Source organism: Toxorhynchites rutilus, chromosome 1, assembly GCF_029784135.1.
Source record: "Toxorhynchites rutilus septentrionalis strain SRP chromosome 1, ASM2978413v1, whole genome shotgun sequence".
Classification (NCBI taxonomy): domain Eukaryota; kingdom Metazoa; phylum Arthropoda; class Insecta; order Diptera; family Culicidae; genus Toxorhynchites; species Toxorhynchites rutilus.
Genome location: NC_073744.1, coordinates 160,100,332 through 160,126,893, shown reverse-complemented (window position 1 = coordinate 160,126,893; position 26,562 = coordinate 160,100,332). Strand labels below are relative to the sequence as shown.

General features: G+C 39.1%; 2 protein-coding genes and 2 long non-coding RNA genes across 9 annotated transcripts in view; 2 read left to right on the top strand and 2 right to left on the bottom strand.

The window, feature by feature from the left end:
• The first annotated feature begins 1,572 nt into the window (after positions 1-1,572).
• LOC129763163 (probable alpha-aspartyl dipeptidase) lies at positions 1,573-5,202 on the top strand. Its single transcript, XM_055761974.1, has 3 exons — positions 1,573-1,821; positions 2,208-2,337; positions 2,396-5,202. The coding sequence occupies exons 2-3, from the start codon at positions 2,222-2,224 to the stop codon at positions 3,018-3,020; spliced, it is 741 nt and encodes a 246-aa protein (XP_055617949.1). The 5' UTR covers positions 1,573-1,821; positions 2,208-2,221; the 3' UTR covers positions 3,021-5,202.
• Positions 4,326-6,641, bottom strand: LOC129763165 (uncharacterized). 4 transcript variants are annotated; one of them, XR_008740814.1, is made up of 8 exons: positions 6,352-6,641; positions 6,207-6,284; positions 6,066-6,154; positions 5,279-6,003; positions 4,964-5,223; positions 4,821-4,908; positions 4,672-4,763; positions 4,326-4,614 (listed from the first exon to the last, which is right to left on the bottom strand). It is a non-coding gene; the product is annotated as an uncharacterized LOC129763165 (long non-coding RNA). The 4 variants fall into 4 exon arrangements; XR_008740813.1 differs by having other exon boundaries at positions 6,070-6,154; positions 6,352-6,636; XR_008740815.1 differs by having other exon boundaries at positions 4,821-4,903; positions 6,070-6,154; positions 6,352-6,636.
• On the top strand, positions 5,535-10,881 carry LOC129763166 (uncharacterized). Its single transcript, XR_008740817.1, has 3 exons — positions 5,535-6,801; positions 6,867-7,063; positions 7,299-10,881. It is a non-coding gene; the product is annotated as an uncharacterized LOC129763166 (long non-coding RNA).
• Positions 9,482-26,562, bottom strand: part of LOC129763161 (protein scalloped) — a 441,519-nt gene continuing 424,438 nt past the window's right edge. For all 3 annotated transcript variants that reach the window (XM_055761969.1, XM_055761971.1, XM_055761970.1), the window contains 4 exons: positions 22,336-22,545; positions 22,055-22,278; positions 21,439-21,673; positions 9,482-21,373 (listed from right to left, as the gene is read on the bottom strand). In XM_055761969.1, the coding sequence (XP_055617944.1) occupies positions 21,260-21,373; positions 21,439-21,673; positions 22,055-22,278; positions 22,336-22,545 (783 nt within the window). In that variant the 3' untranslated portion in view covers positions 9,482-21,259. The remainder of the gene's footprint in view (positions 21,374-21,438; positions 21,674-22,054; positions 22,279-22,335; positions 22,546-26,562) is intronic.

Here is a 26,562-nt window from a genome sequence, read left to right as displayed (position 1 = left end):
AAACATCGATTGATATGAGAGTTTTTTACATTTGATATAATTATTTAGTGCACGCATCAATTTATATATTGAATTCATATAACATTCGCTATTATTAGCTATTTGAACAAGTACTAAAATTGAATTATTCAGCAGTGACATGTTAGGCGTGACGCCAACCACTCGACCACGGGAGCAACAATTTTGGCTGGATCTTTGAATACAAATGGCCAATACCACTTGTTCGCGACGATCGCGACCCGAGCTATAAAACGAGCGGAGAAGAGGAGAAGAAAGGATGATGCAATCGCATGCACACATAGCATATGTAGTGCAGTGTAAGTTTAGCTTTTAGTTTTTTCAGTTTGTGATAACATCGAGAAATTAATGGTGTGTTTTAGCCGCTGAAATTTCTCTGCTGGTTCTGCTGTATGCCGCTGAAGATTGCATCTAAAACTAATTTTTGGGCATTTATTTTTTTGGTCAGCATTTATACGACGTCGCCCGCTATGCAGTCGGCTCCCCAGACTTTAATAGCCAACATGCACGCAAAAAAAAATAGAAAGCTTCTTTCTATTCAGAGAATGTTTTCTTTGTACGAAACCAAGGATTATTTAATCAGACTTGCAAAATGTGCATGAACGATCTATAAACTTTTACTTAGTCGCGGCAATACACACACACACTCTTTACAGAACACGGACCGAAGGACCACTGATGATTCAACAAGAGCCAATGGTTGTACCGTTCATGACAACTCTACACGAGCTGATGATTGCGCCGGCTAGTGATCATTCTGTCCTGGATTCCTCGAGTCGAAAAAGACGCACCACGCTAGATATGGGGTGCAGACTAGGGGGGCGTTGCAGATTAACGGTCAGCTGCATCCCAATAGGAAGTATCCCATGTCGGGCACACGTACAGAGCACTGAAGACTGCAACATCCCAATTATAAGAACACTTGTAATACTAACCTCGAGCCAACCGCGAGTAATCGGTTACATATTACTAACATAGTTGTAAGCAAACATTGTCAAAATATTGAACTCCCGGCCCCGTTAGACTGACGCCATATGAGCCTTAATAAAAATATATATTTTGGTGCATGAACTTATAGCCTCTTAGTTCGTGCAATTTTTGAAATGCGAACTAAATTTCAAGTTCGTCTCTGTGAAAAAGTATTCTACGAAGAAATGTTTTGGGATGAATAATTTCTTTCCGTGTATGAAATGAAACGAAACGAAAGCAATGAATACTGCGACATCGGGTAATATGTTTGTACATGATGTTCTTGAATTATAAACATCGTGTTTGTTTTCCCATGTTTAAGTTTGTGTATCATTGTTCGTGTTTGGGATAGACATTCAACACTAGCGAAAATCATGTTCGAATTCAAACAAAAACATGAAATTTTCACATCGCGTGGACATGTGTAAGTGTTTTTCGGAAGACTGGTGGCTACAATTTCCTCGCGTCGAAAACAAAATAGCAAAATTTCTTTCAGAAGTGATCTTCGTTCAATTCTGAGTGTATGAAACTGTAGTGACAGCATTTTCATTGAAACTCACAGCTATTTGTTTACATTTATCTTTTTGCTGTCAATTTCGAATTGTTGATCATTGATTTTATGAATTCCCTGTGATTGTATCGTGCATTCATCCAGAAATAAACTTGCAACCATTGACCGTTATCAAAACTGAGAATTACGGCAGTACGGAGTCTGACAGTAGACTGATAATGAACAATAAAGAGTAGGATAAGGCGTAATCATTTGAAGGCAAATTGCCTGTTGGGTATAACTTGTCGCATTCATCACATCAGTGAAAAAAGAATTTCGACTGGGTAAGTGCAGAATAATAAAAAATTGTAACAAGGAAATTAACATATTAGATCCAAGTATGTATTCATGGGGAACTTCGGAATTTGATTTTTATTATAACGATATGAAGTAGTATTCCATTGTTCAACGTTATACGGTACGTTAGTTTATTAAGGGATATAACTATTTATAGAAGCTGAATAGCTTCTAGCACGTGTCACAGAAGAATAACTATTCCAGCCCACTTCATTTGTTAGGCAATTCATGTCAATTGTGAGACCTACTTCCCTTAGTTCCTATCCGGAAAACGAACCATTCCTAGTTGCATTTCGACCACATCTAGATCGGATTATTGTTAGAATGCGTTATAAGTTTATTGTGACCCTGACTTTTGTCTTATCTTTCCCAGGCAGCAATCATTCAATGAGCGCTCTCCTCAAAATGGGCAAACGACAGCTTTTCCTGATGTCCTCTTCGGCCGTTCACGGTTACGAGTACTTACAACACGCAGAGAAAGACATCAGTGCTTACTTTAAGAAGTGGGTTTAGCGTTTTCGATGAATAACTGATCATACACGTTTATAAATTTATCTCTAGAAACAATGTCAGCAAAGTACTGTTCATTCCTTACGCTCTATCCAATCACGCCGGTTACACGGAAAAGGTTGGCACGGTTCTCAAACGGTGGGGTTTCGACTGTGAAGGTATTCACACTCACAACAATCCTGTGCAAGCGGTGCGTGAAGCTCAGGCGATTTATATCGGTGGAGGGAACACATTCCTACTGCTCAAGTCGCTATACGACAATGGATTGGTGGAACCAATTCGGGACCGTGTGCTGATAGAGGCGGTACCATATGTGGGTAGCTCTGCGGGGACTAACGTTGCCACCAGAAGCATTCATACGACGAACGATATGCCGATTGTATATCCGCCGACATTCGATGCCTTGGGTCTTGTTCCGTTTAACATCAATCCACACTATCTGGATCCGGACGTGAGTGGAACACACAAAGGTGAAACCAGGCAGGAACGGATCGAGCAGTTTCATGAGTTGAATGAAGCGCCAGTGTTGGGTTTGAGAGAAGGTTCAACATTGTTGTTGGACGGAGATAATGCGAAGTTGATTGGGACTTCGTCGGCACGGTTGTTTCGGCCCCAGAAGGATCCGGAAGAGTTTGAGAGCGGTGCGGATTTAAGCTTCCTGTTGGCGGGGAATTAAAGCACTACAGAAATGATTATTTCAAATAAAATGTTGACCACATTATTTTATTTTCATACGATCGAAAATATATTTCAAATATAAAATAAAATAAAGATCTATTGGACACTTGGATAGATGTAAGTTTACGACGAAAAGGTTCTCTCATGGATACTTGTTTGATGCTACGAATCAAAACCGAAGCATCTGCGTTATAACGCGTACGAACATTGTAACCTTGCAACAAGTACTGTATTCCATATTGCTCTTTTTGGCCATTGGTCTGACGACACGCGGTAGCTTCAAGATAGTGTCGGATTCCTTGATCGTTCGCGTATGATTCGAACTGATCCAAGGTGAAAACGATACCCCGGTATTGGAAGATTTGACGTACAACACGTGAAAAATTACGATTCCAAGTATTCCATCGCTCCACGTGTTTTAGTTTTTGTCGGATAAAACTTTTAAAAAATCAGAAAACGTTGACTTCAGTGAAAATATGTTCATTCTTGTCCTTCATATTGTCCAACGGTCCCAAATAATTGATATAACTTGTTGTGAGATATACAGGGTGTTCAAAAAATTCGAACACAACTTTTCATCGTTGTGAAGGTGCGCACCATGTGCATTCTGTGTATTGGTATTGGTGTCAGCTATAGCCTAAAGGTGGAAACAGAATGCTGCGTTGTGCGTTGCTTCTCATCAGCTGTCATTGCTTGCGTTTTGTACTAAAACATTCGCCCGACGTAGTCTGCTGATTTGTAATCACAGGGCCCTATTATAGAAATCGAAGCGATAAGAATTTTGCTCGTTAGCTTTATTTTACTACTATAGAAATCGAGCAATTCGATAGCACCGAGCGAGTGATAGCTACCCACTCTACATTATTGTGCCAGATTGGTCCCAACAAATGGTGTCGACAACGATGCCAATGTCGTGCCATTTTGCAATGATTCTATCGACCTATCCTTCGTATTTGACAACTAATTACGAGCCAACGTTGGCACCAACCTGGCACCAAGTCGGTCGATTGCCAAACTGCTCGTCCCTTATTATAGCTCTAATCGATCTAAAGAAAATCATATAAAATATAAAAATGAAAACCCACTCTACTTTGTTGTGCCTAATCGGTCCCAGAAAATGGTGTCGACAACGGTGCCGATATCGTGCCACTTTGCAATAATTTTGTCGATCTATCCTTTGTATTTGACATCTAATTACGTGCTAACACTGTGCCAATCTGGCACGACGTCGACCTATTGCAACACTGCTCGACCGGTACCGTTACATTGTATACAAAGGTGAAACATAAGAAAACAAAGTAAATAAACATTGAACCATTTTATTTTTAATTTAATTTGTACATATTTATACTGATACTATCACTATGCAATATGACTATACTATGATATACATAACTATACTACAGAATCAACGACTATACAATAAAATGTTATAGCATTAGTAAATTTCCTCTCAGCTCATGTTTGTATTGGTTCGAGAATTTACAGTATACTGATAAAACATTTCGAGCCATCATAATTCTATTCCAAGTGATTCCATCCAGTCCAATACTCGTGTAATGCTTTTCTAATTTAGACGAGGTAAATTCACACTGAAATATAAATGTATTCACAAATTGGTTCTAAAAAATTTTGTAAATAAATATTACATGTAATGCATTCGCTGAATTGGTGACACCGGCAACTGACGAAGCAGTTCAAATGTGAAAGTTAGGAAGTGGCAGAAACAATGCGGTATATTCTGAAATAAAATACACGTTAGTCCATCCTTTCATTGAATATATTTGATTGCTGTTACCATTGTTTTATGATTGTTGCCGATTCAACCTATTTTTTGTTTTCACATATGAAGAATATGTGTAACTGTTGCTTAGAGACAATCTGTTCTAGAAAAAAACATGCTGTCAATGCAATCATTAGCATATTCTTAAATATACATACCTGATTAAAGACGCGCAACCCAAAGCCACCTTATTTGAATTATATAGTTTCCTTTAATTCTTTATCCTGAATGTATCCATAGTTCCGTACAAGACGCTCGAGGTGTAAAGCAGCACATTTTCACAGCGACATAGCCGGAATAGCAGTATCGTTACGGCAATCATTGGCAGCATTACATGAAAAATATCAAGTCTCCTTATTCCTTTTATTTCGTAGACACCAAATCACGAGTGGATAACCAAATGTTGTTTAGAATTCAGCTAAAATTCAAAAAGGCGTTAAAGACAGAATACTCTTGTTTATTGTGAAAATTACTTGTTTTTAATAATTTCCCGTCCGCTCCGCTCTCATTTGTTTATTCAAATGACAGTCCAGCGTGAAAGAGAAAAAGCAAACGCCAGTGATGCCGTTTCACTCAGTTAGAGTTATCTTCCAGTAATTATGGCTGAAACTTTAGGTAGTGCTATCTGCGGGGGACAAGGCGGGGTTGGATTCCATCACTTTTGTAGCACTTTTCGTCGCTCGGTCGACGTGGTGTCGATAACTACTCGAAAATAATTTAGAGCGGGAATGTTTACAAATATTTGTGTAGGTTATATATTCAAAACATTGGTACATTATTTTCTTCTCTAGCACTGTATAAGAATCCGCTATACGGATTGAGAATTATTTGTTGTGAGCTATCTAAAGATAAACGGTCCCCGATACTAAAATTGAGTAATAACAAGAAAGAAATAAACTTTGAATTAAAGGAATGTTCCCCCATAGCATTGCCGTCCGGTCCATTACAACCGTTCCCAGCATCAAAGTTTTCTTTTTCGGTGCAGTTTGCGAATTCGTACTGGTTTCCTCCTGATATCGAGATGGTAGTTAATCATCACTACTGGCGTTTCGTATATAATCCGTCATTGTATCATCACCAGTGAAATCCTGACAGCTGCAAATTTCTCCATCGAAACATTCGTCACACCCGCGCTCTACAACGGAAGCAGCAACACCTAATTCTAATGGCATCAACCATAATAGGTTTTAGTTTTTTTCTGGAATAGAATTAAGAAAATAGTATTTACATCATATATATAAAAAATAAAGCTAGTCATACTTACACCCGTTCAACTTAGTTATTTCCGTGATGAAGTTAATTTTAGCGATATGCGATGACCCGAGTTCATCGGCAATACTTCACCGGAGCTGTAAACATGGGTTGGAAAGTAGGCGGAAAAATAATGCACATCATCGTTACCTTCATCATCCAATAAGATTTTATAATATATGAATCCTAATTTTGTCTCATTTTGTCTCAACAAGATTGAACGTTTTTCTGGAATTAAAATAGGAGTTGATTACACATATTCTATGAGTACAAAATAAAAACTATCCATACGTACGAATTTGATTCTCGATCCAATCTCTGTTGTGTTTTGAATGACAGTTTAGAGAGAAAGAGAGAGAGAGAGAGAAAACAATCTCTGCAGTAATGCCGTTTGGCTCAGTACAAGTACTCACGATAGCTGCAACTATACGCAGTGCTGCTTGCGGGTGCATGGTGGGGGTAGATTCCTGCACTTTTGTAGCACTTTATGGCGCTCGGTCGACATTGAACCGACAACCGCTTGAAAATAATTTAGAGCAGGTATCGATGCAAGTGTCAGAAATTTTCGAGTTGTTTGGTTCGCTTTTTGCATATCTTCAGAGAATTATTTTGTTTTGGTTTGCGTCCTTGCTATTTTCCTTTGGGAAACATTTCAGAAACGCTAAATAATATGCAATTTTCAACACATGTTCGTTTGTTTTGATCAGCATTTGTTTTACGGTGCTGCCAGAATAGTGTATACAAGGTAAGTGTTCGATCCAGCATTTCTATTAATCATGTTATAATTTAGAATGCAGAACTTACTTCCAGAGCATATTTCAGTGGCTGAAAATGAGTGGACAGACAAATCAGCACCAGTTTGAACGACTCGTTGAACCAATGAAAGCGAAGGTAAACATTGCTCGAGGTATTTGTGGAGGCAGTTCAAATAGAATCCCCGTTAAGGAAAAGTTGAGGAGCTTAATGCACTGAGACCATCAATGTGTCTTGGTTCAGAATGGCAGAAAGTAAGTGTTTCTTCTACGATCCATATAAATTCATAAGTAAATTTCATCATATTCTTTGGATTACTATCAACCGAATTTCCTACCTAAAATTTGCTTATTCCTGCTAGCGTACATTAGTACGTGTTACTTTTGTCAGTCATTTTCTTTTTTATTGCTATACTATACCAAACTTTCTATACCATATGCTAAAGTTGAAATAGCTTTCAAAATAATAATGGTTTTTTTTAAATTACAGATTTGGATCGACATGAGGTGAAAGGTAAAGAAAACACTAGCACACAACAAGCGAGAATTTAGGGCCACAGGTGGTGGCCCAATACATGCAAAAAAAAAAAATTTGTCAAGAAAAGTGGGATTCATGCGTAACTCCTTACGGAATTCCATAGATTGCAGTTGTGAAAATACATGAAAAAGTTCATTTTCTAATAATTATATTATATTTTTGTAAAACAATTTGTTCCATGATGTCGTTTTTATTACACATCCATGAATGCATTACGTCTATTAAGCTTCATTCGTTGAGGAAATACCAGTTTTCTCCAAAGCATAACGATGTTAACACCTTTGGAAATATAGATATTTATAATTTTCGTAGCAGATGTCTCAAAAAAAAGATTTGGCATCCTTTCTATAGTGCTTTGTGAAACATATCAAATTCGTTTCAAAATATTTCAGCACGGCCACTGACATTCGAGCAGAGTAACGAATCGAGCTGTTTTCCTCGATTTCTATGGGCCCTATTATAGAAATCTATCACACCGAGTTAAATCTGGAATTAAAGAAATCGAGGAAAACTGCTCGAATAATTCTCTGAAGATATGCAACAAGTGAACCAAACAACTCGAAAATAGAGATTTGTCAGGTAAAGACTATCTTCATTTATGAGACTGGTCATTTGACCTTTATTGTTGCGTTCAGGCCTGGTTTAGATAGCTTACCATCAGTACGAATGATCAGTCAGAAGTGCAAAGAAGTACTTCAGAATAATTTCATTCTGTTTCTGCATCAAAAACACCGTGATAACTGTGTATTTTGGCATCAAATCATAAAATCCGGAAGGTCAAGGCGTGGTTTAATGGATAGGGGCTTAACATTGTGTCGGCTCAGATCAAACCTCTATCAAGAAGTAACGAGGAGCGATCATACGAATGGTAGATGCAGCTTACAAGAAGTATGAGTGAATTGAGCTGTGTCCTGAAGTGCCCAGTACTTTTCCATTGGGCAAAATTCTGGACGGTTCGGTGGATTTGCTGTTTTTGGCGCATATTTGACCTCATGTGCATTATACCATTTCATAAACAACGCCGTGGCTTCTTATGAACGGTAGCAACCGCTTCTGGAGACATTCCTTCTCGTAGACATCTTTATTGATAGTGCCGGTAGAGACGAAAGATTTGGATTTTCGGACACAACTGCATATGGCCTGCCAAACCAAGTACTTTTTGGGGAATTTAGAATGCTACGGCATTCCTTCGCATTGCAGCGTAAAAAGCGAGACCCGGAAGCTGTTTAAAGTCTTTGATATCGTAAGTTTCATCGTCCATTATGGTGCATGAACATTTTTGGAAAACTAGGTGTAGCTTTTTGCAGTGAAATTTTGCTTATCATCACGATTGGGCACCTTTTTCACTTTGTACGCCTTCAGTCCCGGTCTCTGCTTCACTTTTTGTACATATGATTTTGATTTTCCAACCTTTCGAGCCACATTTGTTTTCTCAATAATGGCAACCACCTTTCGGTCCATCTGTCGGGAGCATACTTTTCGATTTATTCCGTTTCCAACGCTCCGATCCACAGTTAAGTGCTGGTCAAACGATTTGCACACACTAAACACGGTACTCTTTGGCAGTTTTAGATTTTTGGCGAGATCGCGTACCGACAGTGTTGGATTTTACTGCCGTTCGCGCAAAATGCGTTTGCGTACTTCCACTTGATTTGACGCCATTTTACCAAATTGAAGAAGAATGTAAACATGTTGGACATCGAAATAAAAGGGAGGGTTTCAGCTGTCATGTAAGTGAAATATTTCATAAACTACACTGAAAGAAAAGTGTCCAAAATTTAACGTGGACAGGCTTTAGTAGGACGAGAAAACCATGCAGGAAGGCCGTAATGCATCTTACTAAATCGGCACTACAGAGAGTTACACTAACACTAACGCAGCAACTTGTGACTAATGTGATCAACAGTCATAAAATTTGGCCAGAGAACTGAAGGAAATGTGGGGGCTGAGGGAGGCCCCTGGAATTATTCCAGTCGTTCTCTCTGGAACTGCAATTTTTCCGAAGACACTACGGGAAGCGCTAAAGGATCTGGATATGGATGAGGAATTGGATTGAACAATTTCTAGACACCTCTAACGGATGTCCTGTCGGATTTCGAATACATTTTAGCTGGTTATCCTACCCGCGGTTTGTATTTTTTTCAAGAATTTTTCATCAGTTTATTCAACTCAGTTATCTCATCATCATCATTATTACCAATATCGTCGGGGACAGTGGTGAATCGGTTCAGTTTCTCATCTTCACTGCGCCTGTTCACCATTATCTTCATCGTCAATTGTTTTACTTAGATAGCTAATTATTTATGATTTGTTTCATTCGTCTTGTTTCTGTCCATTATTTTGTGTCTCCTTCTAGTATTTTGTTTTCCTGCGCATTTTTGTTTTTATTTTTCTGTTTCAATGTTTTGATTGGATTGTTTTCCTTGTTTGTTTCTCTCGCGCTGTCACCAATGTTCAATTTACGTTTCGACGGAAGGCAAATCCGAACCTGCTTAATCATTCACTCTATAACCGTGCGAGAAACTGTTTTGTGACCTGTTGTTTTGAAATAGCAAGAAAAAACTAAATTTCATTGGTCTGCGCGCTTGCGTGTTTGCTGTGTTTATTTGTGGAACTGTTTAAACTTAACCATGTTTTGCATGTTTTGTTTTTATTTGCTGCTTACATACTTATTACATTATGAATTTCATTCAAACTGAACCGCGCGTTTATTTGAAGTGTCATACAGTTTGGTTTTTTTTTGCTTCTGGAGAAACAGGCATTACAGAATGTACACATTAACGCTTTTTATATTGTTTTTTTTGTTTGTTTTCGTAAAAAATCTTAGATGAGAAACAAGAAAACGAAAAATATGTTTCCATAGATTATGCTTACACATTAGCTAAAAAGTTTCCTTAATTTCTCCCCCCTTCTCTCGTCTTAACTAAATGAACATTTTACTTCCAATTTTTGTCTGAAAATTTTCACAACTTTTCCACTATTTACAATGTTTGTTAGATTTTTTTTAATTTCTGGTTTTCTTCTGTGTGTATGTATGTGTTTTTTCTCTGTCTCGTTTCATCTGGTTTCTTTTGCCCTCTGGGACCTCATTCTTCACAGAAGATGAAGCTCATTTAGTTTCGATTTGTTAATGTTTTGGATGATAACGGTGCGTATATCGTCCTTTTTCTCTCTCTCTATATCTCACCATGCGTACTTGAAATGTTTGCGTGATTATTTGTCTCGATTACATTGGGTTTTTCTTATCTCTCTCTTGTGTTTTACAGATTGTTTAATTATAGTACGAACGAAGGAAGGTTGTTTCCTCCCGATTGTTACAAAACCTTTCTGCTGCTTGTGTTTTTTTTTATAATAATGCATTTGACTAACTAAGAGATCAAAATGAATTATTTCTTTAAAAGTATTATCTTTTGATATTTAAAAAAAACTCAGATTGTAACTAGTTCGAAAAATAAGCAAAATAAAAAGTACCCTCTCTCTTCTCCGCACGTCAAGGTATAATAATATCTGTTCGCTGCTGTTTGGGCGTCACATTTTCGCCCCGCCTCCCGAACCGAGCGAGCGGCTGGGAGGGGACGGAGCGAGACAACAAAGAATCTCTCTTTCGCTTTCTCTAGGAGCTACTGGTTAAGATTTAAAATAAATAAACTGAATAAAAAGTAAGAAATCAAAGTTTTTCCTCGCTCTCCGCTTCAATCACACTAATCGTTTTATTTTTGTTTTCGTGACCTCTCTTTGTGTTTTCTGCGTTTTAAATTTTCTCTTTTTTTGTTTTCATTACACGCTAAGTATTGGCATTTTGTTTAATTCTTTTAAAAATAAACTCTTCTCACGATTTCTTGTTTTAGTTTTGTACAAAGTGTTCTTCTTTCTTCTTGATCATCATCATCATCGTTATTAGTTTAGTGTGCATTTTTGAGACTCGTCAAATTTCAATCCGTTTGCGTTTGCGTTTCGCAGCATTTTCCCCTGATACAAGCAGAAAAAAAAGAAGAAACACAAGGAAGCTTGTTTGTTTCATAAACAAACACAAAATAAGAATGGCGTTTTGGGAATTTAAAGTACGTTTTGTTTGGGGCCTTCGCGCTCGGGAATAAACCGAATATCATTATAATTAAAGCGTTTCTCACTTTTGCGTTCTCCCCATCTTTTTTTTTCTCCCTCTCGGGGAATAAATAGTAAATAGAGCTAGCAACCCTGCTGCCAGCCGGCTTATTGCACACGAACGCTGCCAAGAGATGTCGCCACAACAGGATTGCTTCTTATATGCTGCTGCGGGCGCTGCCAAAAGCTGCTGAAAGACACGAGGGGCGCGGTTGTTGCACGGTTGTGGGTCTGCCCGCCTACTAAAAATAAATCCCCTCGACCTCGGTGGGACGGGGCGAGGGCGAGGGCAAAAAGAAAATCTCTCTTTCTCTGGTGCTAAGACTAATATGCTCGCTCGTGCTGCTTATGCTAATGCTAACTAACGTAGTCTAAAATAGTTTACAAGTATATGTATAAAAAACAGCGGCGATTTATAAAAAAAATAAACTAGGATTCGTGGACGAAAATAGGTTCTTTATTAGAAAGCTGCTTTTCTCTTTCCTTCTTTTATTGGCAAAAAGAAAATCGATTGTCTCAGGGTATATGGGTGGATGTTGAACGGAGAAATAGAAGGTAAAAAATGTCAATGCCGGGATATCAGCTTATTATTGCATCATTTTTGCGATCAAATCATCCTCAGGACTTCTGGATAACTAATGGTTGCAGTTGGAACTGGAGCGTGAAAGTGTCAAACGATAAAAATGTTATTCCTGAGTCATAGCGTTCCATGTCATGAAAATCAATAACATAAAATTGTGTTGATATCAATACAATTACTATTTTTACGTTCAATGGGACAATAATGTAAGTTTCAGTAACTTGAACATTGGTTGAGAAAATTGTATTGCAGAGCTCGGAACACTGCCACGGCTGCCTATGCGGAAAAACGGAAAACGGAAACGGAAAAGTATTACATTCAACCAAAATGCCACGGTCAACGAAGAGAAGGGTTACGGCTCTCCAACGTGAGTATGTGAAAATAACACGACCAACGAAGGAAAATATTGAGGAATTATCAAAATCGAGTTACTGTGCGGAAGAACTTGTTGATAACAATTCGTTTGTGTTATAAATTTGCTCATGTTACGCTCAGAATTTTACTTCATATGCAAATACATCTTCTATATATATTTACACACCCAAACCTTGCTATACAGCCGCTCTTTATACGGATTTTCGTTGAACAAGCTTGGAACCGATCCGATAGAGTTTGTATGAATTTGTATTGGAATCATTGATTCGTTATACGACTTTTTTCTTAGCGGCCCAGGAACGTATCTAGGCCGTAAAGCGAGGTATGGGTGTCTTCAGTATTGAATTGTTATTTTTTCTTCAAATGTATTCTAAAACTCGTGTCAGTGAAGCGCCACACAGTCTGATAAGTGAATTGATCTATTTACGTACAAAGATCAAAACAAACTAAACTAATTGCTCTTCTCTCACAAACACTATTACCCCATTTTTACACGTGGTTTTACCTATACTACTACAAAGGCTTGCTTCCACCTTCACCTTAAGCGTCGTTGTTGTGTCGTCACGAATGATGTAAAAACGATTCATAGTAGCACCCCAAGAAGAAGAAAGTCATGGGGAATACCCGGTCATGTTTCTGCGTCGTCGCTTGAGCCAAACATTCACGATATTTGAGCTCTGTCAGAAAAATGGCAAAATGGTGTATCTAGAGATGAGCAATGTTTTGAATAATAATTTGTGCCCATTACATATAATTTTGCATTATTGTTAGAATAACTGATGTATATAATGTGACAAATAGACATCCAGTCATCGGCAAAAAAGTGCACAATGATACAACGCTTGATACATAGAGGTTGTCTTGTTTGTTCCTCTTGTATCCGTTTTTTCTACATTTGTTTGTCAGACATTGTTTAGCGACGCGGTTAAAATTATCTATACAACGAAATTGTTTAAACTACAATGGCTCCCAGAATAGGTGCAACCTCATTGTCAGTTTGGTGTGTACTTTTTTGACAGTTACTCCCCAGACCGACTACGCGATTCTATTTGTTTACGTTCCGTAGCATGCATGGAATTTGAAATTTGATGAAAAGACGACTGCGGAAGATGGAAAAGGGCAGTTCACAAAGTAGAAACATCGTCGAGACAGTTCCCAGCAAACATTAAATCGTTTAAAATGCCACAATTGGAGGCGATATACATACATCCAAGACACAGGTATATGATGCGTATTATGTTATATTACATACGTATACAAAGCGGTGTATAACGATATTACGATGTTTGTTATACCGATATGCGACTTGACCCGACAATGTCACATAAAATGTATGAGATATATGTTTATTATACTGCATATAGCGATATCACGATGCTCAATATATGACTCAATCCATTAATGATATATAAAATCGAGTTTCTACATTTTATACGATTTTGGATACACATGATGTATAGTTTTGTCGATATTTCATACGATTGTGATTGCATACGAATTCATATGTGGTTTGGCATGTGCGAAGTTATACGATTTAATGTTTGCTGGGTTGTCCAGACTCTAATGAGGTACATAAAGAAGTAGTTTTTGTTTTATTTATGATAATTGTATTCCTAAGAAATGTTAATTTGTTATCAGAACTGAAATATAAAAACAAAATTTGAAGAAAGGTCATGCTTTAAGTGTACCCTGAATCAACGATACGGTCCTCAATTTGGGGATTACACTCGCGCAATTTCAACTCGTCATACATTTCTGGAAGATTCACTGTGTAGTTAGTCGGAGCTTTGTTTTCCGTGTTGTCCGTATCGCATCTACACTGCGATAGGATGGCAACTCTGAAAAGAGAAATTCACGTTTTTCAGGAACATGAGGGTACAAATTGATAAGCTAAATATCAGTCGCGTCACAAAAACTGTCCAATTTCAGCACCCATTGCTTAGCTATTTCTCGATGAGTTTGTGAAATTATTGCCCCAAGTGATTTAAACACTTCCTGACAATTCAGGGCAATATAAGTTAGCATATAATAGCGCTTCTAATACCCATACATTTGAGTAGACCGCAAGACGGCGTATTCCGTTGAAAGATATTCAAAATCAACACGCATCAAATACAGTAACGTACTCCTACTTAAACTATGCGGTAATCTGTCGGGCAACACCGGATGCATTAAAAACGTTTTCATGAGCGCTTTTTTGAGTTTTTTTTAAATTCAAAACTGAACGAAATCAAGCTTAGAGTATATAAAATCCCAGTAGACCGGTAGATCGAGACTGAAGGCGTACAAAGTGAAAAAGGTGCCCAATCGTGATGATAAGCAAAATTTCACTGCAAAAAGCCGTGCTAAGGTGCTCTACATCCAGTTTTGGCAAAAATGTTCATGCACCAGATTGGACGATGAAACTTATGTTCTCGAAGACTTCAAACAGCTTCCGGGTCTCGCTTTTTATACTGCAATGCGAAGGAATGCCCCAAAAAGTACTTGGTTTGACAGGCCATATCCAGTTGTGGCCGAAAATCCAAATCTTTCGTCTCTACCGGCACTATCAACAAAGATGTCTACGAGAAGGAATGTCTCCAGAAGCGGTTGCTACCATTCATAAGAAGCCCCGACTCTCCAGCGTTGGTTTGACCAGATTTGGCCTCATGTCACTATGCAAAATCCATCCTGGAATGGTATAATGCACATGAGATCAAAATGTGCCAAAAACAGCAAATCCACCGAACTGTCCAGAAATTTGCCCAGTGGAAAAGTACTGGGCTCTGATTTAGCGAAAACTATTCGAAACTAAGAAGAAAGCGAATGGCATTAATGATTTCAAGAGGAGATGGAACAGCGCCGCCGCCAGCATATTTGAGGATACTGTACGGAACCTAATGGCAGATGTTCCCAATAAAGTTTGTGAATTTTACAGACAACGTAATTAACATCGAAGTAAGCTTTCCTTGTTTTAGATATAAGTGTATTTTACTGAAATAAACAATCGGTTTCGTTGTATTACGTGATTTTTTGTTTTACTGGCACCATCTTGGTGTCCGAAATTTAAAGTGGACAGGCTTTTTTTGGTTAGTTTCAATCGTCAAGTGAAAGCATTTTAAATGAAAGGATGGCAGAAAAGAACGCAACTGAGTAGAGGATTCTCGCAATCGAAAATAACTATGGCTGAAGAGGAAGGAAGAAGTAGAAAAGTTATTTTAATCTTTTAGTTTAGAAATTGTCAAGCCCTGGTTGAAGTACTGTTAGAATTCGATGGGGTCGCCAATGTCTCGTCATACGTGTTTTGCCCACACACATGGCATCGAAAATTTGACCGTAGAGATTATGACGGGGTGGATTAGAAGAACTAATCCTAGCCTCTCACTTCACATACGGTCTGCTGCATCGGTAGTTGGTACTATCAATAACACAACAATGGAAGCCTCAAATCAACAGTACCGCTGTGTATGGTTCAACTGTGAACATTCGAGCAATAAGAAAATTCTTGCACCGAAAAATGCGATATTGTGTAATTTACAATATGTGGATCGATAATAGGAATAGGAATACTCTTACGTCTAAATGACTACTGTGTAATATACAACAAAATTATCGTAAGATAAAGATGTATACGAACAAAGTTGGCTTTGTTACAGCTGAATTGCTAAATGAGCCTAATAAAATAAACAGATGGGATGAAAAAAAGCCTGTGTCCCAGTTCTCCAATGTTCAGTAATGTACGTAATGTACGTGTTCGCGTCACGTCGACTGTCAATGCTCGCTACCAGGTTCGGTTGACACAGTTTGTCAGCTTATATTCGCCCTTTTTTGTCTGAATGTTATCGAAGCAAATCGGCCTTCAGCGATTGAGTCAGAAATTCTTATTCATGTCATGTAATTCATTTATTTTACTCTCAAAAACGAAGTTCAGCATGGTAGTTTTGCTCTCACAGTACTGGACAAAATAGAGTACGCACCCTCTATCTTAATGTTGAACTCCCTGTATCTTTTCTAATATCAGGTTTATAAACTCGATAAATACGGAAAGATTGTAGTATTTTTGATATACTAACGATTGGTGTAATACACTCCACCTACGAATGACGGATCTCTATAGTAGCATGTCCGAAAAAGAATCTGAAACTGTTGAGAACCAGAAGGTCCAAAGCCTCTAAAGAGGATGGTTGTAAAAGCTGTTATCCATGGTTATTATGCAAATAAAGAACAGGATAAACTCCTAATCACATCACTTACCATAGTGAATCTTGATTCTTAGCTCCCCCACTAACAACTGTCCATTAGTTGATAATCGCTGCAGAAACACGCTTTAGAGGCGACCGTTTTGGCCTACGGGCGGCGAATGTCATACTAACGTCCCTTCCCTTTCCCTGGTGACTGTAAGGACGTGGCCGGTGGCGTTATTCACTATTTAAAGTTCGATTCACCGAAATTTGCACAATGAGAATAATTTACTTCTCCCAGGCGTCATTCAGTGTGTTCTTTGTGCAATTTCGCTGGTTCAGGTCAATCAGGGAGAGCAACTACGATGTGTATAGTCTACCCAGTCTAACTATACTAATGATTAGTGTGATAATTTTGTCAAAGAATTGCATGTGTTATTCACACTATTTTGATTTCTACTTCATACGATTTTCATTTGGTCAAAATAAAGTACTCAGTCTTAATAACATAATAAGAGTACTATTTCCCAGCACAGAATAATAGTGCCTTCATAAGTCTAAAAAGATTCCCATCCCTACAAAGAAACGTCAAAACAATGTGTTTGATTATTTCTTTATCATGCGCAGTTCAATCTGATAAGATGGGGAATAATGCAGATTTAAGTGAAGGAGGAACGCGAAAAATATACAAAAAGTATGAATAAGTAGGAAGTGCCATTGATTCGAAACGTTAACAGGTTTGTTTACTTTGTACTCAGCATACATTTTTGGCTGATGTCTATTTCTGCAGGATCAAACGCCTCAAATTTGCCCACGGAGGTGGCAGTATCATGGCGTGGGATGCTTTGCTTGGTCGAGTGTCGATAATCTTTAGAAAATTGATGGCATAATGACGGCAGGCTATTACATCAGCATTTTGAAAGGGAATCTTAAAGAGTCGGTGCGGAAAGTTGGCTTGGAGAAGAAGTTCATTTTTCAACACGAAACCACTGTGTACTGCCGTACTCCACGTGTTAGACTATTGAAATGGTCACCACAAAGCCCGGAATTCAATTCAATAGGAAATTTATGGTCCACTTTGGATCAAACTGTCGACAAGGGAGATGTCACCAACCGCGACAAACTGTTTGAAGCTTTGGAAAAAGTCTGGACAAATATTAAATCCTAACATACGAGAAACCTCGTTGAAAGTAGGGGAAAACGGGGTAAGACGGCCACCCTAAGCAATGAGTACAATTTAACACAATGTATACAAAATTGAGACATTTCATTATGTCAACATCGATCTTTAGGATGTTTGCCGCAATCACGTTGACTTCCAACAGTTTCTCTTTTTATTTCATAATGTTATATGATAAATTAAAAAAGGTATGAAAAAGGTGCTACTAAAATCATGACGGGTCAAGTTGGCCACCACTAAGGGTGAGATGACCACATGAAATGACTTGTGAATTTAGGTGTATAGAAAATGATTGTATTCGGCAAAATTGTGCTACATATCAAGGTCGTTGTATTTTAGATCAAGCGTGATAGGAGTGGGAGGTGTTATTTTCCCTGAATTACCTATAACGTGCTTAATGTACAAACCTTGCGAAATTATCATAATTGAAAATTATTATATTTGGTATCTGAAAAAAACATCAAATTTATCATGAATGCGCCTTAAGTTATTCAACCAACAATTCAAGTAGTGTGCTGTTCTCATTCAATTCGTCAATTAGGCGCGTTCAAAGATGAGTTTATGGTAAATCACACCTCTTACAATAGTGGCCATCTTGCCCCCGCTATGAGTCAAGCAAAAGTATCTCAATAATTCTATGAAATGTTTGGACATACCGTTTTCTATACAAACACACTTAACAGATCTGTGTGTTTACTATTATAACATTGGTTTCATAAGACATGTCCATATTCACCACTAAAGCACTTAATTTCTTGCGAGCAGAATAACAAATCGTTGCCCGTCGTCATCTGAAAAATTTATTTTTATTTATCATGACGTTTCACATATACACACACGAAAAATTGGGTATACATGATTGAGTGTAATGCAATACACCAAACTAATGTATTATGATCGTCCAATAGTTGATTGTCTCAATAATCTAGAGAGTAGCCATCATACACCGGGTGACCGTCTTACTCCGTCCACACCTATGCCTCGATGCCTGCAATTCGTGATTAAAGCAAAAGGCGGCCAAACTAAATACTAACGCCGAGACGAATCAGTTTGAATGTTAAATTACTGTAATGCGTACTTTATTTTGTCCACCTGAAAAATAATAATTTTTAAGTTCATGTATCGGTCTCATGTCGCTGTATCCAGCATATTCCGAAAGGACATCTTCAGTACTGTCTTTGGTTAGAACACTTTGAATATCCATCTGCATTAGATTCTACCAAAATCAAAAACGTTTTGAAAATATCACACTTGTGTACTTTATTTTGTCCAGTACTGTATGTTCCCTTTTGAAACGAATAAGCTGAAATTGTTGTTTGCACAGTTGTTTGTCAAGATATTGATGGGTGGATTTAGTGATCCCCGATTTTTTTAATTAATCGTTCATCAACTAATCGAATACTTTTCAGCAGTTTGTTATTCGATACGATTACTCGCCCCAATCGATTATTCGTCACACTGAATGAAATAATTAGTTAGACTAATATTTTTTATTTGCTAGAAAGCCATCTGGAATAAAAAAAGTGTTCACTCCTCCTGAAAATCAATTATTATCCATCACGCTCCCCCAAACTCGTAAATGAAGTTCAATTCGCGTTGACGGCATTGAGCTTCGTTTAAAAGTTTAAGGGAGCGTCAATGATTGATTTTCAGGATCAAACTGCAGCGGCCGTACGTTTTTTTTCTCTGGGTTTGGATCGATTAATCGACGTAAATTATTCGTTCGCTTCGATTCTTGGTTGCGCAGTATTCGTTCGATTAATAATCGATTTCTGTAGGAAATATTCGATTAATCGATTAATCGAACAATTATCGGGGATCACTAGGTGGATTAACAGTCAAATTAACCACGTAATAGGCAGGATACAATCCACGTTTGACACTCTTCCGTGTTCATCATCCCAAAGGGTGCTCATACACTGTTTGACCGAAGCCAAATATTTGACTCTTTTTGACAGATAAAATTTGGTCAACGTGTACTGATCAAATATATTCTACACAAAACACGACAAGCAAATATTGGATGCCTAAAATATTTTTTCAGTCTGTTCTTCGAACCTGTCGGTACATGGTTAGGTTTCCTTGAATATTTCAGTTGATATTTTCCATGTTCGGTGTTTGATATTGTTTACTACTGTTGAAAATTGAAGAGTGGCAAACAAAATAGTGTTTGTACAAATATCAAATCAAACCTTATCTGTCAAAAAATATCAAATATTTGACCTCCGGGCAAACAGTGTACGGCCACCTAAACTGCACCATGGTTACAGAAACCCGATCCAAACGCGTCCAAGTCTGCATGCCGATCATTTATGATTGTGAGGAAGCGCGTAAAACTCAAACACTCAGCGTATATTATAGCTATTTACAATTTGCCGCTCTTGTTCCGCGATTCTTCTCACCAGCTTAGGGTCAAACATTCTGTTCATGGCTGAGATCATTGCTGTTTGTGTGAATACAGATGTGTTCGTGTGTACGTATGATGTCGATTTCTATTGTTTCCATTTCCGGGGACCTCTCTAATACTTAACCAACAGAAACAGGTGGCTAGATAGCAAACCGAAATCGAAAAAAAATGTCTCGAAAAAAACGTAGCAACCGTGGTGAAAATGGCATAAATTTTGCAGTTTCGATTTCCGTTTCGTTTTTTTTTGTCGTCTCTACTTGGATTTCCTTTTCCTCCTTTATCTTCGAGGCGTAAGTTTTTGTTTACTTTTCTTGTTTTCACTTTTGTTTTTCTAATTTTTTTTTCTTCGTAATATAGGCACTGTTTTTCATCTCCTTAAAGTTTAGTTTCACGATTTTTGTTTTTGTTTTCACTTTTTTTTTTATCTAAACTTAAGCTTACAAAAACAAAAGTATAACCTCGAAGTGAAACGAAAAGCAAAATGGTTAAAACACTACAAGAAATTGTATAGCATAGTAGAGCTGGGAAGGGATGGAGGGGGGACTCGTTCCGAGTGAGCTTCGCTCACTCGCCACCCATGGCGACAGAAGATGTCGCTCCGGTCGCATGCTGTGATTGGGCCGCAGCGCCGAAATCATTGCCGCCACCAAGGAGCTCCTGCTTTACCGACTTGCGTGCGGCAACAGCAGCAGCAGCGGCCGCTGCGGCCATCAAACTGTTGTAGTTATGCTGCTCGTGGGGAACTGGCAACACGTCCGCGCTCTGCTCGGATGTAGTGCTCGTGGGATCTCCCACCACCAGCTGTGACATGTGCTGCTGCTGTTGCAAGGCATCGACCCGCAACACAAGTGTCGCGTCGTCGAGTGACACATCGTCAACAACGGCGTTACCGGCAGTTCCTCCGGTTACTCCTTCTCTATTATCGTTACGATTACTGCTAGCGTTATTGTTATTGTTACTATCGTTACCGTTATTGTAGCTACTATGATTACTTAACATTAGACTACTACCGCTGCTGTCAACGTTATGCTGCTGTTTTTGATCCTGCTGCTGCTGCTGCTGTTGGTGGTGGTGGTGGGCGGTGTGGAGTTGAACGTTGCTTTCATGCTATTCTTTCACCAGGCGGTAGATGTGGTGCTGGGCGCCGTGTTCCGACGTCGACACCTCGAACACAAATGCCACGCAGAGCAGGGTTTCGTCCGTTTCCTTGTTGGAGATGACCTGCCGAAGTCCCCAGGAAAAGGTAGGTTAATCTCTGCAAACTAAAAACAATGATTCATTCTTACCTGCAGGATTGTAAAGTTTTCCAGCACGCTGTTCATCATGTACTTCTCGGGCAGGTGCTTCAGCTTGTTTATGAAGTTGATCATATAGTCGCACATCGGTGACCGACTGATCCGGTACACGTATCGACCGTTCTCGAAGCGGGAGTACTCTGTTTCCACCTTCTCCACCACCTGCTTGCCGAAGGAACATACCTTGGTTGAGCAGGTGATCACCATGTTGTCATTGCTTTCGTAGCTGGAAGGAAAGGGTTTGGGTTAGATGGTGTTTCCACCAATCCGAGAGAGATCCTCTGTGTAGGGTATTTGTTAGCTAGATTTATCAAATGATACTGGCAGTGTAAGTTAGCAGGACAACGTAATAGGAACACGCATGACGAGGGAGAAGAGAGAAAAAGGAAGGAGATCTTTTGAGTGAGAACTGATACGAGATAGGACGTGTTATTGAAAGGGGAAAATAAAATATTATTTGAAAGTGAGCTACGATTAGAGGCGAATGAACTTCAAAGTTTAAAGCCTCTTAAAAACAAAGAAAGAAAGAAAGAAGAGCTACGAAGGTTTTTCTAAGAGAATTTCCGGAACGGGATTGATACTGGTATCTACACTCTTGAATACTCACTGACTACTGACACCGTAGAAGGCCCCTGCGTCATTCGCGATGTTCGTGTTGAGGTCGGCCCAGAATTTGACGAGGAAGAACGCATTGCTGGGACCCTTCTCGTACAGCTCCTTGAGGCCGCCGGCCTTCTGCGGGAATTTGTCGTAAATCTCTTTCACCTCCACCGATTCGAGCAGGGGATGGGCAGGCTGATCGCCTATATGTACAAATAAGTGCTTGTGGTACTGAAAAGAAGTCGCGTTAGTCGTGGGGTCCATCAGGGTTGTCCTCATTGGCCTTACAGTATCTTCAACACGTAGCTCCAGATAGGCGCTGTACTCTACGAGGCGGAATTTGTGCGTTGCTATCGCTCGGCCCTCCCAGGGGTGTGCCGCCTGGAGGCCACTGTCGGACACGGCTGTGGCCGTCTTGCCCATCGGACCGTACGCTGCCTGCGCGAAAGGTTTCACGTCCTGGGATGTGCTGGGCTGCAAACCTGGTTGCCAGAATTGCTGTGGGGGGAAGGAAAAAGACAATTTGAGGTTAAACCACTACAAGCGTGAAGCTCAAACAGTAAGCGGAACAAAGTACTCATGAATTTGATGGGTGTCATTTTGCTGCGCGCTCAGAATGAAATTGATTGGGTTAGATGGAATCCTGGAGCTGGTTCACAAACAGCTTATAGTTTAGTTTGAAAGCCAGCAGCAGTAACAAATACACAAAGCACGCGCACGCGGTATCGGCGGTAGCAGCAGCAGCGATAACAACAGGTTAAACAAAATTATAGCTGGCTTAAAAACCATGTTCGATTATTTGTAACAGCCCTTTTGCGCTGGTTTCAAGTGGTCTTGATCATATCGAGCGCGATCCGGATCCACGATGATGATGAATCAGGCTTCCTCCCGCGTTGACACCAATAATCGGAAACAGGTTTCCGAAGAATAAAATGAAACAGGTTTGTTGTAGACTTCGAACGAAGCTTGCAGCTAAAATGGGAAGTCAGCCAGTCAGTCTGTCTGTCGGTGTTTTCAGTTGGCAATGCTTTGCTATTGCTGTGTAATTTATGAACTTTGGATGCATCTCCTCATGTTCATCATCACGTATCTCGCGTCCAGTTTATAACCGATTGCGTCGTTCGCCGCCGCGCCTCAATGGGTTGTGTCATTAATTGACGTTTGGCAAATTGGATGAGTCGGTTGTAATTATTCGATCGCCGCGCACAGATTGATGGTTTATTTATCAACGCGATTAGCACACTTTAACCTTCTTGCAGCTTGTGCGAATTGAAGGTTAGATACTGAAATCATGGGCGATGAATCATCATTGCGATCAAAGAGTCTCGCAATGATGATCGCAATGAATCGTGCATAGACATTTTCCGAGATATACTTTGAAGGTCCTTGCAGAGTTCAAAAAGCATTTAGAAGAGCTATCCAGAAAGTAGCAGATATTTTTGATTAGCACGGCAGAAGGCGCGGCTAGAGCCGTCATCTTGGCGTTAAAAGATTACTACGCTCAGTACGCATCAGAAAGGTCCGGAAGGTCCGAATCTCTCTTACTTTTCTCACTGTGATGACTTTAAAATGCATTCAGTAATTAGTTTTTTTTTGGCAAAAAACTACGAGTCGATTGCAAATCAGAAACGTCCGCTACTTTCTGGAGAGTTATTTCAGTTAAGATGTTTCTTCCTAAGATGTTTTAAGATGTTTATTTCTTATAAAGTTACATAATTGGATCATATTCGTGCAACATAAGTGCAATTTCCATACTTTTTGTTTCACAGCAGATCACACAAATGGTCGGCGTTCGGTCAGGCTGGACTAAGTAACATAATTATGATTTCGAGTAAATCGAAAGGTTCCAATTAATCTCCCCAATTGTTTTTCTACGGCTCTTATTTACTCTTTATCAAGCTCGTATAATGGTATTATTACAAAAAATCTCTTTGACAACAATCAAGGGGTTTTACGACTGGCTCTGTGTACTTGGTTCACTTTGACTTAACAATAACATATTATTTAGAGACTTGGTCCACTATGGATGAACTATGATGTGATAAAATCATATCATTTATTCAGTAGAATTTCCTCCATAACCGGTTTTCCATAAACCATAAACCTCTATAAACCGGTTTTATGGCTTGAAACAGTATTTTACTTACCAAAAATAATCGATAAGTATGTATTTTCGAGTACAATTTTTAATTTAAAAAAAAATTGTTCCACCAACAAATGGGTTAGCGAGAATTCGAAAAAGAGTAACTGCAGTCAATGAAGGACCACAGTTGGATTTGAAATCGACCATGAAAAGCTTGGTAATTAAATTTTGACGTAGGACTACGTCTTTCATTTCTATACCGGGGTGTAAAATCAAAGTTTCGAAAACGAAAGCGTTACGCCGGAGACCGAGATTTTGAGCGTTAATAGCTCCTAAACAACTGAACGAAATGGTATGATAAACACTTCATTCGAAAGATAAAATGTCTACGCGTTCTATACTTGTTACTTTCTGATCCAAAAACTTGTTTCAATAGTCTTAAAATTGCTTTCAAAACAGGCTATTGAAATCACCAATCGGTATAAAAGCGAGCGCCGCTCGGAAATCCACTCAGTTCAAATTGAACAGCGATTGGAGCATGTTGTCGCTGTTGTGGTGAAGCTCTTCGTTTATCATGAAAGCGCGGATGAACGGTGTCGCCAAGAGACTGTTTGTGCACCTTAGGCCAGAAAAGAATCCATCAGGAGGAGAGTGATGCCACAAACGGTTCCCCGGGAAGATCTCGGAGCAGCCGCTACACACACACATACACGCGCGGAATTCTTTCCATTCGGATGCAATTCAGCATCGAGAAAGATCCAGGAAATAATCTGCCAGTTCCTCTGGGAATTTAAAAATACATTCATGTGAAAGAGTTTATTTGAATGTTTTCTATCCATGTAACACTGTGACCAAATACATTTGGTTTTGTGATTTTTCAATCAATCGCAATTAACAGGATAGCTTCTGAAGATTATTCTTCCCCATCAGTAGGATATTTCCGTATCCAATATTGTATGCGCCCACAATCGATTATTGCTCAGTCGCCGAAAGTTCCGAGCTCAGAGAGTTCATTCCCCTCTAGTTTGACTTCCAAATTGCCATCGTAAACCACGCCTTCTCTCGATTCAATCACGCACAAAAAGCATACTTAAGCGATATTCTGGTGGTGAGACGCATTAATTTTTCGTGAGGACATCGACAAGACAACATCGTTGCTGAGGGTGCTGGTCGACGAAGGATCGAGATCTGCTCTGAAAATCAAACAGTTTGTTTGAAACTGTGAGGGAGCACAGAGAAGCCGATCCTTCAGGAGAAGAGAAGGTGACCATCGAAGTAACCGCTACACACACACACATACACGCACGGAATTCTTTCCGTTTGGATGCCATTCAGCATCGAGAAAGATCCGGAAAATAATCTGCCAGTTCCTCTGGGAATTTAAAAATACATTCATGTGAAAGAGTTTATTTTAATGTTTTCTATCCATGTAACACTGTGACCAAATACATTTGGTTTTGTGATTTTTCAATCAATCGCAATTAACAGGATAGCTTCTGAAAATTATTCTTCCCCATCAGTAGGATATTTCCGTATCCAATATTGGATGCATAAAACCTTGTGCCTCCAACGTAACGCTCTCGTTTTCGAAGTCCCCCAAATATTCATTCATTCAGATTCAACTTCAAACAAATGATCTCTAAATCAACGATAGTCCTACGTCACCCTTGCGGTTATACCATAGATATAACCCACTTCCTGTTTTTTCACTCTCTGACACTTGGCCCACATTGTCTGATCAAGATATAATAAAACATTTGGTCAAATTTAATATAACTTTGAATTGTCTGAAAAGCATAAACATTTGGTTTAAAACTCGGTCGTGTCTGCTGAAGGCCAAATCGAAGAATCTTCTGAAGCGGAACAATCTAATATTCGCTTTCTGATCGCTATGGTCGTATGCACTTGGTCCACTCTGACTGCATACTATTACCAGTTTTAGCAGATCAGTCAAAATAAATGTATGGCAAAAATGTGGCACACCTCTAGTAAACGTCTGACCACTTTGGACTGAGCCTAGTGATGTCTGGTAAACTTTCAATTGATCGATTAATGACTGCATCTGCATCTTTTCAAGACCGTATGACCATCGCAGGTATATACAGGACATGATTTGTCGGGGAGGGAGCAGCAAGTGTAATGAAGATATTTAAAAGGGTCTGAAGAAGCTCAGTAATCAGTAAGCTCTTCTTCTCAAACGGTGATGTGATGATGGGATGTCTATGCCAAATAACATATTGTATTCTCAGTAGCCAGATCGAGAACACGCGAATCGAAAGAACATTCCTTGACGAAAATCTTGAAGTGTGCCAATTATTGGATGAAATCATATTTCGATCGTCTCACGTTGGAAAATTCGTTGTTCCTTTCCTGCACTCATCAAATAATAATCCGATAAATCATTGAGCTTCTAATCTTGCAATTCACACATC